Source organism: Sciurus carolinensis, chromosome 3, assembly GCF_902686445.1.
Source record: "Sciurus carolinensis chromosome 3, mSciCar1.2, whole genome shotgun sequence".
Taxonomy (NCBI): Eukaryota; Metazoa; Chordata; class Mammalia; order Rodentia; family Sciuridae; genus Sciurus; species Sciurus carolinensis.
This window is the reverse complement of record NC_062215.1, coordinates 35,987,627-36,003,396: the sequence shown is the minus strand read 5'-3', so window position 1 is coordinate 36,003,396 and position 15,770 is coordinate 35,987,627. Positions and strand designations below refer to the sequence as shown.

Genomic DNA, 15,770 nt, shown 5'->3' with positions numbered 1-15,770 from the left:
ATCTTCTGGGTAAATACTGAGGAGTGGGATAGCTATGTGATATAGTGGTTCCATTCCTTTTTTTTTTTTTTTTTTTTTTTTTACCAGGGATTGAATCCAGTGGAGCTTAACCACTGAGTCACAATTCTAGCCCTTTTTATATTTTACTTTTAGACAGGGCCTTGCTAATGTGCCTAGGGTCTCACTAAGTTGCTGAGGCTGGCTATGAACTTGCAATCCCCCTGCCTCAGTCTCTCAAGCTGCTGGGATTACAGGCATGCACCACCATGCCCGGCACCTCTTCCTAGTCTTGAGGAATCTCCACACTGCTTTCCAAAGTGGTTGTACTAATTTGCAGCCCAACCAACAATGCATGAGTGTACCTTTTCCCCCACATCCTTGCCAGCATTTATTAATTTTATTTTTGATGGTTGCCATTCTAATGTGAATGAGAAGAAGGGTGAATGTAGTTTTGATTAGCATTTTGCTGATTGCTAGGGATGCTAAACAGTTTTTCATATATTTGATCGTCATTTCTGTTTCTTTTGAGACGAGTGTTTAGTTCTTTTGTCCACTTATTTTATTTAATTTTTTTGTTCATTTATTAATTGGGGGTTTTTTTGGTATTAATTTTTTTAAAGTTCTTTTTAAGTTCTTGTGAATTTTGAGTTCTTTATATTTTCTGATATTAATCACATTGGATAAGTAGCTAGCAAAGATCTTCTATACTGTAAGCTCTCTCTTCATGTTCTACTTCCTTTGCTGTGCAGAAGCATTTTAATTCGAAACTTTCCCATTTACTGATTCTTGGCTTTATTTCTTGTGGCTTTAGGAGTCTTGTAAAAGGAAGTCAGTGCATGCATCAATATGTTGGAGTTTTCTTCTAGCACGTTTCCTAGAGCCTATGTTTTCTTCTAAGCAGTTGCAAAGTTTCTGGTCTAATTCCTAGATCTTCAATTTACTTTGAACTGTCTTTTGTGCAGGGTGAAATAGAAGGATGTACCTCCATTCTTCTACATACAGATTGGATTTGTTGTTGCTTACAGTGCTGACGCAAGTTCCTTCTATCCCTAGTTTCTCTGCACATTTAACATGATTGGGTGCTGGATTTTGTTAAATGTGTTTTCTGCATCTATTGAGATGGTCATGTGATTCTTGTCCTTAAAGCTATTTATGTAGTGAATTACATTTATTAAATTTGTGTATGTTGACCCAATCTTCCATCCCTGAGATGAAACCCATTTGATCATGGTGTGCTTAATTCTTAATGTGTTTTTTAGTGTGATTTGCCAGCATTTTATTAAAGATTTTCGTATCTATATACATCAGGAATATTGATCTGAAGTTTTCTTTCCTTGATATATCTTTTGTCTGATTTTGGGATCAGGGTAATACTGGCTTCACAGAACGAATTTGGCAGTGTTCCCTCTCTTTCTATTTCATGCAATAATTTTAGGAGGATTGGCATTAGTTCTTCTTTAAAGGTCTGGATGAACTTGGCTGAGAATCCATCTGGTCCTGAGCTTTTTTTATTGTTGGAAGATTTTCAATTGTTGCTTAGATATTATTGCCTGATATTGGTCTGTTTAAGTTTTCTATATCCTTATGGTTCAATATGGGCACGAAATTTCTGTTTAGCAATCTGTCAATGTCTTCAAGATTTTCCAGTTTATTGGAGTATAAACTTTCAAAATAGTTTCTAATGATCTTCTGGATTTCTGAAGTATCTGTGGTGACACCACCTTTTTCTTCTCAAAAATTTTGCTGGTTTGGGTCTTCTTTTGGTTAATTTGGCTAAGTGTTCATGAATCCAGTTTATCTTTTCAAAGAACCACCTCTTTGCTGCATTAATCCTTTGTATTCTTTTTATTCTCAACTTCATTAATTTTGGTTCTGATCTAATTGTTATTGTAGAACTCAATTATTAATGTTATAAATGTATTTTTTCCTCTCTTCTACTTATTTTAGAATGAGTTAGTTCTTTTTCTAGGACCTTGAGGTGTAACATTTATTTGGGATTACTTGGGAACTCAATGCTATAAAACTTTTCTGAGAATTATCTCGATACTGTCTCAGAGATTTTGATATGTTACATCTCTTTTCTCATACTGTTTGTAAAAATTTTTTTATTTCTCCCCTGATTTCTTCTATGATCCATTACCATATTTAAAAGTATATTATTTAATCTCAAAATGTTAAAATGGTTTCTGTTCTCATTGATTTCTAATTTTATTCCATTATGATCTGATAGGATGTAAGGATTTTTTTTTCTTGTATTTGCAAAGACTTGTTCTGTGTGCTTAAATATGATTTATTTTAGACAAAGTTTCATGTGCCACTGAGAAGAAAGTGATTTCAGACACTGCTGGATAAAATATTCTATACATGTCTGTTAGGTTCATTTGATTAATATTATTTTTTAGTTCTGAACATTCTTCACTTAGTTTAGTTCTTGATAACCTATCTAATGGTGGGAAAGGTATGTTGAAATTACTCAGTATTATTGTATTGTAGTCTACTTGGTTCTTTATGTTGAGAAGGGTTTGTTCAATGTATGACGATGCACCGATGTTTGGGGCATTAATGTTCAAAATCATAACTTGTTTTTGGATAATTGCCTTAATCAGTATAAAATAACCTTTTTTGTCTCTTCTGATTAATTTTGACTTGAAGTCTATTTTGTCTAATATGAGAGAACTAGCCCAGTTTGCTTTCAATCTCCATTTGCATAGCATTTTTTTTTCCCATTCTTTCACCTTTTGCCTGTCTTTGTCCATAAGGTCAATCTCTTGTAAACAATATATAGTAGGGGTTTATTTTTTAATCCATTCTGCCAATCCAATCATTGGAGAATTTAGACCATTTATATCCATTCTGTGTTATCATAGAGATTATTTTTATTTCCTGTTTTTACATGTATCTTTCTAATCGTAGATGGACACAACGTATTTATTCATTTTTATGTGGTGCTAAGGATCGAATTCAGTGCTTCACATGTGCTAGGCAAGACCTCTATCACTGAGCTACAACCCCAGCTCTATTTCCTAACATTTTATTTCTAATGTTTAATTCATACTTGATTCTCATTTAATTGGCAATACCTCTAGTGAGATTCATCCTTGTGTTAGCTCTCATTTTTATTTTTCATTTTGTCTGAATGTAATATTTCATTTAATATGTTTTCTGATGCAGGTTCTGTGGTTATAAATTCTTTCAGTTTCTGCTTATCATGCAAGACTTTAATTTCTTTGTCAATTCTGAAGGATAGTTTTGCTAGATATAATAATCTTGGTTGGCATCTGTTTTCTTCTGGGGCTTGGTATACATTATTCCAAGCCCTCTTGGTTTTTAGGGTCTAGGTCAAGAAATCAGTTGAAATCCTAATTGACTTACCTCTAAATGTGATCCACCAGTTGTCTCTTGCAATTTTAAAAATTCTATCCACATTCTGTATATGAAGCATTTTAACTGGAGAGGACACTTTTTGATCTTGCCTATTTGGGGTTCTAAATGTGTCATGTATTCGGATTCCTATTTTATTCCTAAGATTTGGAAAATTTTCTGAAATTATTTCATTGAAAAGTTCGTGCATTCCTATAGTTTGTTAGTCCAGATTTCATACATCTTCTCTCTTAACATCTTTTCTTCATTGTTGACTTTATTTTCAAGGTTACATACTTTGTTTTCAAGACCTGAAAATCTATCTTCAGAGTGGTTTCACTGATTGGTGATGCTTTCATTTGGTGCTGGGGATTGAACCCAGAGTCTTGAGCATGCTAGGCAACTGTTCTACCACTGAGCCATATCCCCTACCCCTTTCATTTGAATTTTTAATTTGATTTATTGAGTCTTTCATTTAGAGAATGTCTTTTGAGTTCTTTATAAGAATCTTTGTTTATTGAAATGATTTTTCACTTCCTGTATTTTTTTCTCCCTTTTTGGTAAATTTTTTGTATATTACACATATATATTTATTATATATTACATATATATTTATTATGTAAAAGTATTTTATTTTTAATTTTATTTTATTATTTCTTTATTTGTTCCATATTTGTTGGTGCATTATAGTTGTACACAACGGTGGTCCTGTATTTTCTTTTTTTCCGCAGTGCTGGAGATTAAATCCAGGGCCTTGTGCTTGCAAGGCAAGCACTCTACCAACTGAGCTATATTCCCAACCCTGGTCCTGTATTTTCTAAGTTCATTCCTTCATGTTCTTTTAACTCATTTAACTTTTAACTATGAACTTTCTAAACTCTTTCTCTGACATTTCCTTTACTATAGTGTAAATGGGATCAGTTGCTGAAGTATTGTGGGCTGTCTGGGGTGGTTTGTTCCCTTGCTTTTTCATACTGTTTGTATGTATGACCATGTGCTGGGATGATTATCATGTCTACTTTTATGCAAGTGACTATTTAGTGAGCTTCTTAAGTGCCCTGGGCTTGGTGAATACCCAGGAACTGATACTTCGACTTAATGTGTGTTGTCTGCTCTTCCCAATATCAGCACTTACTTTGAGAGAAGTCACTAATCTCTATTATCTACAGTCACTTTGAGCAACGAGCTATCTACAAATCAACCTTAGGAAAAACAAAAATTTGTTGAAAATGTTCTCCACAGTTCCTCTAATATGGGTGTAAAATTGTAGTAATGTTCTGGAATAAGTTGAGAAATTAGTTATTAAAGAGTAAAATTACTGTTATATTACATAGGGGCTTGAAAGGGAGGGAGCGAAAAATTGGTCTAAGGGGAAAAAAACAAGAAAATAGTAATACAAACCAAGGTAAAAAGAAGAAAAAGATGGATGGGAAGGAAGGATTTGAGGCAGTAGCAGGTAATGCAAGAGGGAAAAGATTAGTATTTAGCATTCTGTTAGGTAATCATGGAAAGCACTATTAATTCCATAATGGAACATAAAAATACTATGAAGTATTTTAACAAAACAGTCCTCAAATTCTGGCCTGAAATGTCCATCAAATCTGATGTGAGAGCTCATTTAATCCAATGAAGGTATGCTAATATTAAGAGATTTCTGGAGATAAAGATTTTTATTTTCTTAATGATTCTTCCCAAATCTAAATTTATTTATTTTATTTTTGGCATTGGGAATGGAATCTAGGGACCCTTTACCATCGAGCTAAATCTCTAGCCCTTTTTACTTTTGATTTTGAGACACAGAGTCTCACTAAATTGCTTTTGGAACTCTGATACTCAATACTCCACTCACCATACCCTTTGCCAGAGTAGACTTGGTTAGGAACTAACCATGGGAATCAAGTCATATTTACCACTGCCAGCAGTTTCCGAGGCTTCAGATGCAGTAGAAATATTGTCTGAAAATTTCTCTTCTGTGGTATTCACATAACTGAGGTTTCCTCCAATTTTATCTTCACCTTGCTCCACAGAATGTAGTGCTGTTCCCAATGAAAATTTTCCTCCATTCAGAACAGATGATGGCTCAATTACAACAGGGTTGGCATCCTAAGATCATTAAGTCAAGAGATAAAAAAGCAAAATTTAATAACTACATGTCCTTCAGAAAATGAATCTCAAGAAAAATCAATTACAGGATCATCTATTATTTCCTATCCTTTTGGGATGGTTGAAAGTCATTCTAAAATATTTGAATATCTAACTAAATTTTAATCTCTTTAAGAGGGAAGGATGAGTGTATATATTTATCCATTCATCCATTCATTTATATTTAGATTTTCATATATAGTTGGCAAAACAGAATGTTAAAGACTATGAAGGACTCCACTAACTTTATTCTGTTGGATACTTTTAATTAAAGCCAAAATCTCATATATGATAGGCAAATGTGCTACCACTGATTTACATTCCCTGCTATGTTGTTCTATTCTATGCTACATTATGCTCTTATCTTATGACAAGGTCCAGATAAATTGCCCAGGTTGGCTTCAAATTTGTAATCCTCTTGCTCCATCTTTGCAAGTAGTTGGTATATTCCACCATGTAAGAATTATACAACGTTCTTTTTTTTTTTTTTTGAACTCAGGGGCACTCAACCAATGAGTCACACCCCCAGCCCTATTTTGTATTTTATTTAGAGACAGGGTTCCACTGAGTTGCTTAGGGCCTTGCTTTTGCCAAGGCTGGTTTTGAACTCTCAATCCTCCTGCATCAGCCTCACAAGCTGCTGGGATTACAGGTGTGCACCACCATGCCCAGCTGTTCATTCTTTTTTATTATCAAATTATTAAAGATTATATGATCACTGTAGAATACAATAAAAATAAATATCCCCTACTCAGATTCCATCATTTAGCAACAACTATACATTTTGATGTAGGTTTTTTTGTTTCATTTTATTTTTTGATACCAGGGATTAAACCCAGGGGTGCTTAACCACTAAGCCACATTCCAGCCCTTTTTTTTTTTTTTTTTTTTTTTTTTGTGGTGTTAGGGATTTGAACCCAGGACCTCATATATGCAAGGCAAGCACTCTACCAACTGAGTTATATCCCTAGGCCCCTTTTTATTTTTTATTTTGAGACAGGGTCTCACTAAGTTGATGAGGTTGGCTCTGAACTTGTGATTCTCCTGCCTCAGTCCTGTGTCTGCTGAGATTATAGGTGTGCGCCACACCATGCCAGGCATGTTTTCTCTACTTCTTTTCTTATTCTACCTACTTATTTTGTGGTACTGGGGACTGAACCCTGGGTCTCCACATATGCTAAATAAATATTCCACCTCGAGCTACACCCCTAGTCCTTTTTATTTTATTTTTCAGGTAAGATCTCACTATCTTGCCAAGGCTGGCTTCTGCCTTGTGATTCTCCTGTCTCAGACTCCTGAGTACCTGGGATTACAAGGGGTGTGCCACCAAACTCAGTTGTTTCCCTTATTTCTTAGGACTGAAAAAATCATGTATTTGTGAAAGATGAGTGAAATACTATATAGTTATAACATTTCTTCAGAGCTGACTGCTAAAAGATCCATAGATTGATAGTATTTATCTGGCTTACAGATTAATGAGGAGAAAACAGCTTAAAAATGTTGAGCAATGTCTAATATTGGCTAAAATTAGAGAGTTATAACTGCTTTAAAAGAAACAAAAGAAAAACTATGCTATTATGCTGGGACTTGGAGTTTGTCTTTTAAGTTTGATATTTACTTAGTAATCTTTTCCTTTTTGCAGTACTGGGAATTGAACCCAGGGCCTTGCCCATACAAAGCAAGTGCTCTACCACTGAGCTACACTCTGAGCCCTATTGAACAGTTTTATCTACTATAGTTCATGTCAGTTCATGTTATCACTGAATTCTTTTATCCATGCTACTGCCTATCTCCTCAAGTGCCTATGGATTCTGATGTACTGGTTTATCCTTTTAGTATTTCTCTTTTAGCCTATCGCAAATACTCTGATTTCTCCCTTTAAAACACTCAGGCACACATTCTCATAGTACCTTCTCCTCTCTTTGTTCTCAATTCTCATGTTTATTCAATGTTAAACATCAAAGGGTTTTGTATTATTTTGTATTGACCTCTGGGTCTATATTTTAGAAAAAAATTGAATTCTAAATAGGGAAAGTTTCAACTATCATCAGAGAGCCAAAGAAAAATCAGTATATTATAAAGTCTCAAAAGCAAAAACTGCTAGTTAACTGGCATATAGAAAAAAACCAAAATAACTGTTTCTAAAGAAAATGATATGAAACCATTCCTGTAATATTTTTCTTATTCTGTAGCAATTATCAGAATACAAGTAACAACAGATGTTGACAAAGATGTGGAGGAAAAGGTACACTCATACATTGCTAGTGGGACTGCAAATTGGTGCAACCACTGTAGAAAGTAGTATGGAAACTCCTCAGAAAACTTGAAATGGAACTACCACTTAACCCACTCCTTGGTTTATACCCAAAGGACTTAAAATCAGTATACTGTAGTGATACAGCCACATCAATGTTTACACCAGCTCAATTCACAGTAGCTAAGTTATGGAATCAAACTAAGTACCCTTCAACAGATGAATGGATAAAGAAAATGTGGTATATATACACAATGGAATATTATTCAGTCATAAAGAACAATGAAATTATGCATTTACCAGTATGTGGATGGAAATGGAGACTATCATGCTCAGTGAAATAAGCAATTCCCAAACAAAGGTCAAATATTCTCTCTGATATGCAGGTGCTAACACACAATAAGGAGGTAGTGAGGGAAGAACAGAAGTACTCTGGATTAGCCAAAGGGGAATGAAGGGAAGGGAGGGGAGATGGGAACAGTAAAGACACTACTTGCCTATGTTCATATATGAATACATGACTATTGTAACTCCATATTTTGTACAACCACAAGAATGGGAAGTTATACTCCATGTACGTATAATATGTCAAAATGCATTCTACTGTCATGGATAACTAAAAAGAACAAATAAAGAAAATTTTAAAATATTTTTCTTATTCTGAATAGTTCAGTTCATAGGTTGAGTCTATATATATATCACTGGAAAGATACAAGAACAATAAATGTATTATTGGTCCAAAGAAAATTGCCAGTCATTAAATTTGTTAGGCTGAATTTTATAATAATTTAGTAATAGAATGGTTGTAATAGCTTCTCAGAGGCTATAATCTTTGCCTCCAGAGATTGTGAACTACACCATATGCTTTCAATGAGACGCACTGAGTTAACACCCTTCAGATTTGGAGAAAATGGGCTTTTCTTCAACTTCTTTCCTCATGCTTCAAACCATAGTGGTCTTGTCTTCAGCTTTCTTTTCTATCATAGGAAACTGTTGCTCTTAGTGTCCTCCAGTGTTCAAACTGTCACCACCACTCAGGTTCTTTCTTCTTTCCCCTCTTCCATCCTTACTTTTTTTGTTATTCCTTCTATACTTCTTGACTTTCTGTGAAATAGCTAACTTTTTCCATTCAACTAATCCTATCACTATTTCCAGCCCCTCCCCCTGCTTTTATAAATGTCAATTAAATAAATTGATGTTATATACTGTAGGAAGAGACACTGCCTCTTTTTGACTGAATTGTATGTTTCTGGCTGCTTAGGAATTTTTTATTTTTAAATCTAAACATCATCAACAGATTTTTTTTTTGTTTTTATTGACTTCTGGATCTGAAATTATTGTACAAGTCTGTGCTTTCCAGATAAATAAAAGAGTCACCTACAGTGAGACATTTCCTTGCTTTGAGTCACTGATCCTCAAAGACCTAACTGATACTTTGCTATAACATAATTCTATTTTGAGAGTTTTCTAATTCCCTCTGAGTTGTATGAAAAAGTTTATGTGTTCCAAAATGTTAGTTAGGATTCATCTTTTTCTCTACTGATGATATTCCTTCACACATAAACTATAAATATTAATGATCTTTTTCTAAATATTGCATATAAATTAATGCTATTTTATTCTCTGATGTTTAATTATCCTCAAGAAATAGAAGAAACAGCACAACAGGCCTGTAACCCCAATGGGAGACTAAGGCAGGAGGATCTCAAGTTCTGGGCCAGCCTGGGCAACAAAGCAAGACTGGTTTTAGAGGTACAGCACATGGTTGGTTGACTCCATTGCTCTGGGTCCAAGGTAAGGCAGAACATCATGGCAGAAGGTTGTGGGGGAGGAAAGCAGTTCAGGATGTGACAAACAAGAAGCAGAGAAAGTTTAATGATCTCAAATGACTATGTTATGTTAATTTTATATTTCAGTATTCTGAAATGCTGCTTTTGGAAAAATTAGGGTACATGGGGTAATGTAAAAAGTACTAAGGTAAGTACTCATACTGAGGTCTACATCTAGATGTAAGTCTACATCTAGATGGGGTAATAAAGTAATTGACTAATATAGATTTTTATTATAAAACCTAAAGGGAGCCTAGAGGCTTCACTTGGAAACTGAGAAGAGAGGTACTTTAAAAGTACATTCTAGCTTTAAAGTTAAATGAAAACTAAACAGTTAAATCTGTACATAAATAATAATAGCTGCTCTCTCACAGTTATCAAAATGACACTCGTATATACTATAATGATAAATAAAAAATTTCAACATTCCTCTTCATTTAAATTTTTACAAAGAAAAAAAAGCTTGGCTTTATAAGGAGGGAAAAGATTTGTAAGATTCCAGGAGCAAAGCTACAATCATATATTTATGTTTAAATGAATCATAGTCAATCTGGGTTAAACCATACTAAGAAATGACACCTTAATTTCCCACTCCCTTGGTCTTTGATTTTTTCATTTAGGCATTTAGACATGTGAAACATATAGTCTGCCCTCCTAGAAAATCTGTAATTCACGTAAGCAAATAAATCATTCTGTAAAGAGAAAATATTAACTAAAGCCAAATGATTACTTAGGTAAGCAGATGATGCCCAGAGTAAAATCAAATTTTCAACATGTTAACAACTCTAATTTGTTTTAAAGGAGGCAACTGTCAACTTGTGCAGAAAAACAAAATTTAAATCACAAACTAATTTTACTGTTACTGCTGCTGTTACAACTACTGCTACTTACTACTACCACTACTGCCTCTAAAGTTACTTAGGATTTCTATGTGCCAGGCACTGAGGTAAGTGTTTCCCATATACTAATTCATTTAATTGAGATAAGATCCTTATTAATATGGGTTTATTATTAATCCCACTGTTCATATGTGGAAATTGAGATAAAGGACAAATTATTTGTTTAAGGTCCTATGGAAAGGTATGGGGCAGGACTCCAAAAGAGGGTGTCCGCATTCATAACAACTACTTTATACTTTCTCATAGTAATAGCTAGCACTTAATCAGTACTTACTATGGGCTGTTTTAATATACTTATTATTAAGTCATTTAATCCTCATGGCATATTCTGAGGGTGATCACTATTATTACTTTCATTTTACAGATGGGGAAAACAAGTTCCAGAATGTTGCTTTTTAAAAAAGTTATATGCATTTATAGGGAATTACTTTTTATTTACTAAAGAATTTTTTCTAATATATATCTCAATAAAGAATTGCTATTACTGAAGGAGAACCCAATCATTGACCTAACTTCATTTTGTCCTTCCTTGACCTGTTCTTTTCTGAGTAATTTTTTTTTTTTTACTTTAAATTTGTTCTGAGTAATTCTTGACCTTAGTTCACCTTAAACTGTAGGATTACAGGTCTCAAAGAGAAATACCTTGTGACAGAAATTGAAATTGCCTGCTGAGCAGCATTGATTTCCTTGGCACTGACAAGACTCTGCACAACTAGACCTAGGATAATAATCAACCAGACCACAGCCTGACCAAGATTTATGGCTCTGCAAACCCCCTCAACTCTTACTTTTTCCCTTACCTATTAAACCCCCAAGCCATTATTGACACCCTAAAGACAGGACTTAGATCTGTCTCCTTAGTGTGGCCACACTGAGAATAAATTCCTTTCTGGCTTTACCATTTATTTTTCCATTTGGCTTTTTGGGATCAGGGGCGAAGCCTGGTCCATTTGTATCCCGTGCACCCCAGAGCTGGGTCTTTGGTCAGGACTCTACAGTAATATTACTCAAATTTTTTCTTCATCCTAGTAATAAGCTGTCATAGTTTTCTGCCTCCTTCCTTTCCATATTAAGTGATACTTTCTGCTCAGGTGTCTCATAACAGTTGGATGTTATTTTACGTAGATTAAAAAATCTACTTACAGAGAGACACATGCAAGACAATAATATAGAATCTCAGAGTGGGGAAAGGAATAGATTTCTCCTTGTAAATCTTTCCCTTACTACACCTTTCCTTAAATGCACAAAAAGGGTTATGGCAGGCATAAACTAGGTTCATGTTCTTGTCAGTGCACTTCTGCTTATAAGGGACATGCACATAAAACCAAAACCTTTATTATGTTCCTACAGAAAAATAAAAAGTAACATCTATCTAATATAAAATTAGGTTTGAGTCTATACTTGGTAAGAAATTAATAACTACTTATTCCAAGGCCAAACTAAGACTATAAAGATCAAAAAGCGTTTCAAAATAGATTGATACTTTACTCCAATGTTTTTGTTTTCTATCTATATTTAACATTATCCATCTACAAGATTCCCAAGTCATCTTTCTACTTGTATTCCTTCAGAGATACCAAAGTTCTTGTTTGTTAACTAACATGTTTATATTTGAAAGCATACTATAACTGTGTGCTAGGGCACATGCCTACAATCCCAGCAATTTGGGAGGATGAGGCAGGAGGATGCCAAGTTTGAGGACAGTCTCGGCACCTTAGTGGGTCACTGTCTCAGAATAAGAAAAATAAATAAAATAAAAAGGGACAGTGGTAAAGTGGTAAAGTGCCTCTGGGTTTAATTCCAAGTACAAAGAAAAGAAAGAAAACATACTACAAAACTTGGCAAAATGGAAAAAGAATGAGTTAGAATGATAGATAATGTAAAAAGTCTAAGTACCAATAGTCTGATAATGAGCAGTGACAGAAAAGAATATAGAAAAAATAGGAATCAAGTTGTTAGAATTTTGGTTAGCAATAACTTGGTAAATAACAATAAGCAATCTACCAACAGCTCTCCACAACTGAAGACACTGGATTCCTGGCATTACTCTTCAGTTTTCCAATTTTGGGAAACAAACAAACAAACAAAGAAAAGACTCTAGGGCTAAGGCTGCAGCTCAAGGGTTGAGTGCTTGACTAGCACATGTGAAGTCCTGGGTTTGATCCTCAGCACCACATAAAAATAAATAAAATAAAGGTATTATGCCCATCTACAACTAAAAAAAAAAATTAAAGACTAGAATATTCAGTAATGAGAATTTCTTCTTTAACTCTTTATTTGGAACAATGGTAGAATTCAGAGTTCTAATGTTGTTTCTGAAATGAAATTTCATAAACAGGAAATTAACACTTCTTACCCAAGCATTCTCCAACTTTTCAGTGGAAAAGGTTAACAATGAAGAACAATATAAATGATGCAATTTAGAAAATACTTAGGTTTTCACATCAGTACTTTAGGTTATATCCCAGGTCTTCTATCCTAAGCAAGATATTTATCTTACTTTTTATGTCAGGACCAAGTTCCTCACAGGTAATATGGGTTTAATATCATCTTTCTCATAGGGATGTTTTGAGAATTAAATGAAATGTGAGGTGAATGACATATACAGGCATCCGTATGCTCAATGTTACCTTTTTTACAAGGTTGTTGCCAAGGAAGAAATTTATGTGGAAGGTTATGTGCAGAGCCTAACCCATAGCAAATGTATAAATACTCATTTTTGTTCCCTTCAAACCTTTATCTATGTTGAAATATTATATTACTGGCCAGTAATCACAGAAATTCTGATGCAGTTGAAAATCTTATGAAACACGTAGATAAACAGGAATCTAACTCACGTATTTGACATATTCTTTCCACTGCTGCCACCACTGCATGGAGATGATAAACCAATTGTGTCCTGGCTGGAGACCATACCTGCTTTCTCGTTCTAACCATCCTCTGTACATACAAAAGAAATGCAATATATCAAATGAAGTTGTGCAAAACCGAGGACAATACCCACAACTTATCATTATAAATTTTAAAAAAGAAAAACATGAAACAAATATACTCTGGAGAGTGCCACAAATTCAATTATTGAAATACTGTTTCCATTGATAAGCTAATTTCAATAGTTATAGGCCACCACTGAGCATCACCTAATGAGGTATATTAAGGAATAATTAACAATAACACATAATTTATCAGTTACAAGTATACAACTAAGTGATTTTAGTAACATTTACAAATGCATGCAACCATTTTTTTCCTGTGGCACTGGGGACTGAACCCAGGGGCACTTAACCAGTGAGCCACTTATCCAGTCCTTTTTAAAATTTTATTTTGAGACATGGTTTAAGTTGCCCAGGCTGGACTCAAACTTGTAGCTGGGACTAATGGCATGTGCCACTATATCCTGTCAACCAATTTGTCTTTTTTTTTTTTGATACCAGTGATTGAACCCAGGGGCTTAACCATTGAGCCACACCCTTAGTCCTTTTTATTTTTTATTTCAAGACAGGGTTTCTCAAAGTTGCTGAGACTGGCTTTCAATTTGCCATCCCTCCTATCTCAGCCTCCAGAGTCAATGGGATTATAGGCAGTGCCACTGTGTCTAGCCAACCCATGGTCTTCTAAAATCTATCTTTTACTTAGCATAAAGTTTTCAAGGTTTGTCTAAGTTGTAGCTTTATTATTAAGTAGTATTCCATTGTACACATATGCCACATTTAGTGACAGGCATGGTGATTAGCACCTAGTCTCAGCTACTGGGAGGCTGAGGCAGGTGGATCGCTAAAGCTCAGGAGTTAGAGTTCAGCTTAGGCAACACAGTGTGACTCCACCTCAATCAGTCTATCAATCGATCAATGATATATGCCATGTTTTGTTTATCTACCCAATAGTTGATGAACATATGAAACTGGTAAATTCCCAACACAACATTCTCCACTTCATTGCCAATGCTTGTCATATACAGTCTTTTCTATTATAACCATTCTAGTGGGTATGAAGTGGCACTGAATTATGATTTTTAAAGAGGTCTCTTGTGGTGAAAAAAAAATGTGAAATTAATTATTTTAAAGTATATGATTCAGTGATATTTAACACAATGAAAATGTTGTACCACCATAATCTTTATTAAATATCAAAACATTTTCATAAACTCCAATTTAACACTCATCTGCATGACCTATTTTCCCCCAGCCCTCAATACCTACCAATCTGCTTTCTATACCTATGAATTTACCACTTAAGATATTTCATATGAATGGAATAACACAATGTGTGACCTTTTACGTCTACCTTCTTTCACTTAGCAGGTTTGTGAGGTTCATCCATGCTATAGTATGTAACAGTATTTCATTACTTTTCATTGCTAAATAATAGTCCATAGTGTGTGTGTGTTTCTCCATTCATCTACTGATGTTCATACAGACTGTTTTCACCTTTTGGGCTACTGCAAATAGTGATGCTATGTACACTATGTACAAGTATTTGAGCACATCTTTTCAAATCTTGGGGATATACCTTACAGGTGGAATTTATATACGTAGAAGCAGAATTACTGTGTTACATGAAAATTCTGTGTTGAGGAACCACCAAAGTGTTTTCCACAGTGGCTATAAAATTTCATCTTTCCACCAGCATGAGGCTTCCAATTCCTCTACATTCTTATCAAAACTTGTTTTTAAAACTATAACCATTTTATTGGGTAAGAAACAGAATTTTATTGTGGTTTTGTTTTGCATTTCCACAATGACTGACTACATTTTACATCTTTTCATGGACTTGATGAATATCTGAACATCTCTAACAGAAAAATGTATATTTAAGTCCATTTTTACGTCTCCAATTTTTAGCTGGGTTGTTGTCTTTTTGTTGAATTACAGGAGTTCTTTATCTTTTTTTGCTATACTCTTTATCATATATATGTTATTAAAATACTATGTCTTATTCTGTGGATTGTCTTTTCAGTAATTAGATAACACCTTTATGTATAAATGTTTTAATTTTAATAAAGTCCAATTTATATTTTTCTTTGGTCACTCATATTTTTTGAGTCACGCCTAAGAACCTACTGTAAAATCCGAATCATTTTGTTAGGTATAGAGTTCAAACAGCTCCCCCCTTTCAGCTCTTTAATAAAAATGCTGCTCCTCTCAATTTTGGATTCCATATTTTTTAATGAGAAAAATTACATTAATTATATTGAGACTCTCTCATGTGATAAGCAGATTCTCTCCTGCTGCTATTAAAATCCTCTCTTTTGACAATTTCATTATAAAGTATCTCCATGTGGAACTC

The 15,770-nt window shown here is 34.2% G+C and overlaps 1 protein-coding gene across 3 annotated transcripts in view; it reads right to left on the bottom strand.

The window, feature by feature from the left end:
- Positions 1-15,770, bottom strand: part of Usp32 (ubiquitin specific peptidase 32) — a 192,882-nt gene that overhangs the window by 58,658 nt on the left and 118,454 nt on the right. For all 3 annotated transcript variants that reach the window (XM_047544723.1, XM_047544720.1, XM_047544722.1), the window contains 2 exons: positions 13,322-13,424; positions 5,271-5,463 (listed from right to left, as the gene is read on the bottom strand). In XM_047544723.1, the coding sequence (XP_047400679.1) occupies positions 5,271-5,463; positions 13,322-13,424 (296 nt within the window). The remainder of the gene's footprint in view (positions 1-5,270; positions 5,464-13,321; positions 13,425-15,770) is intronic.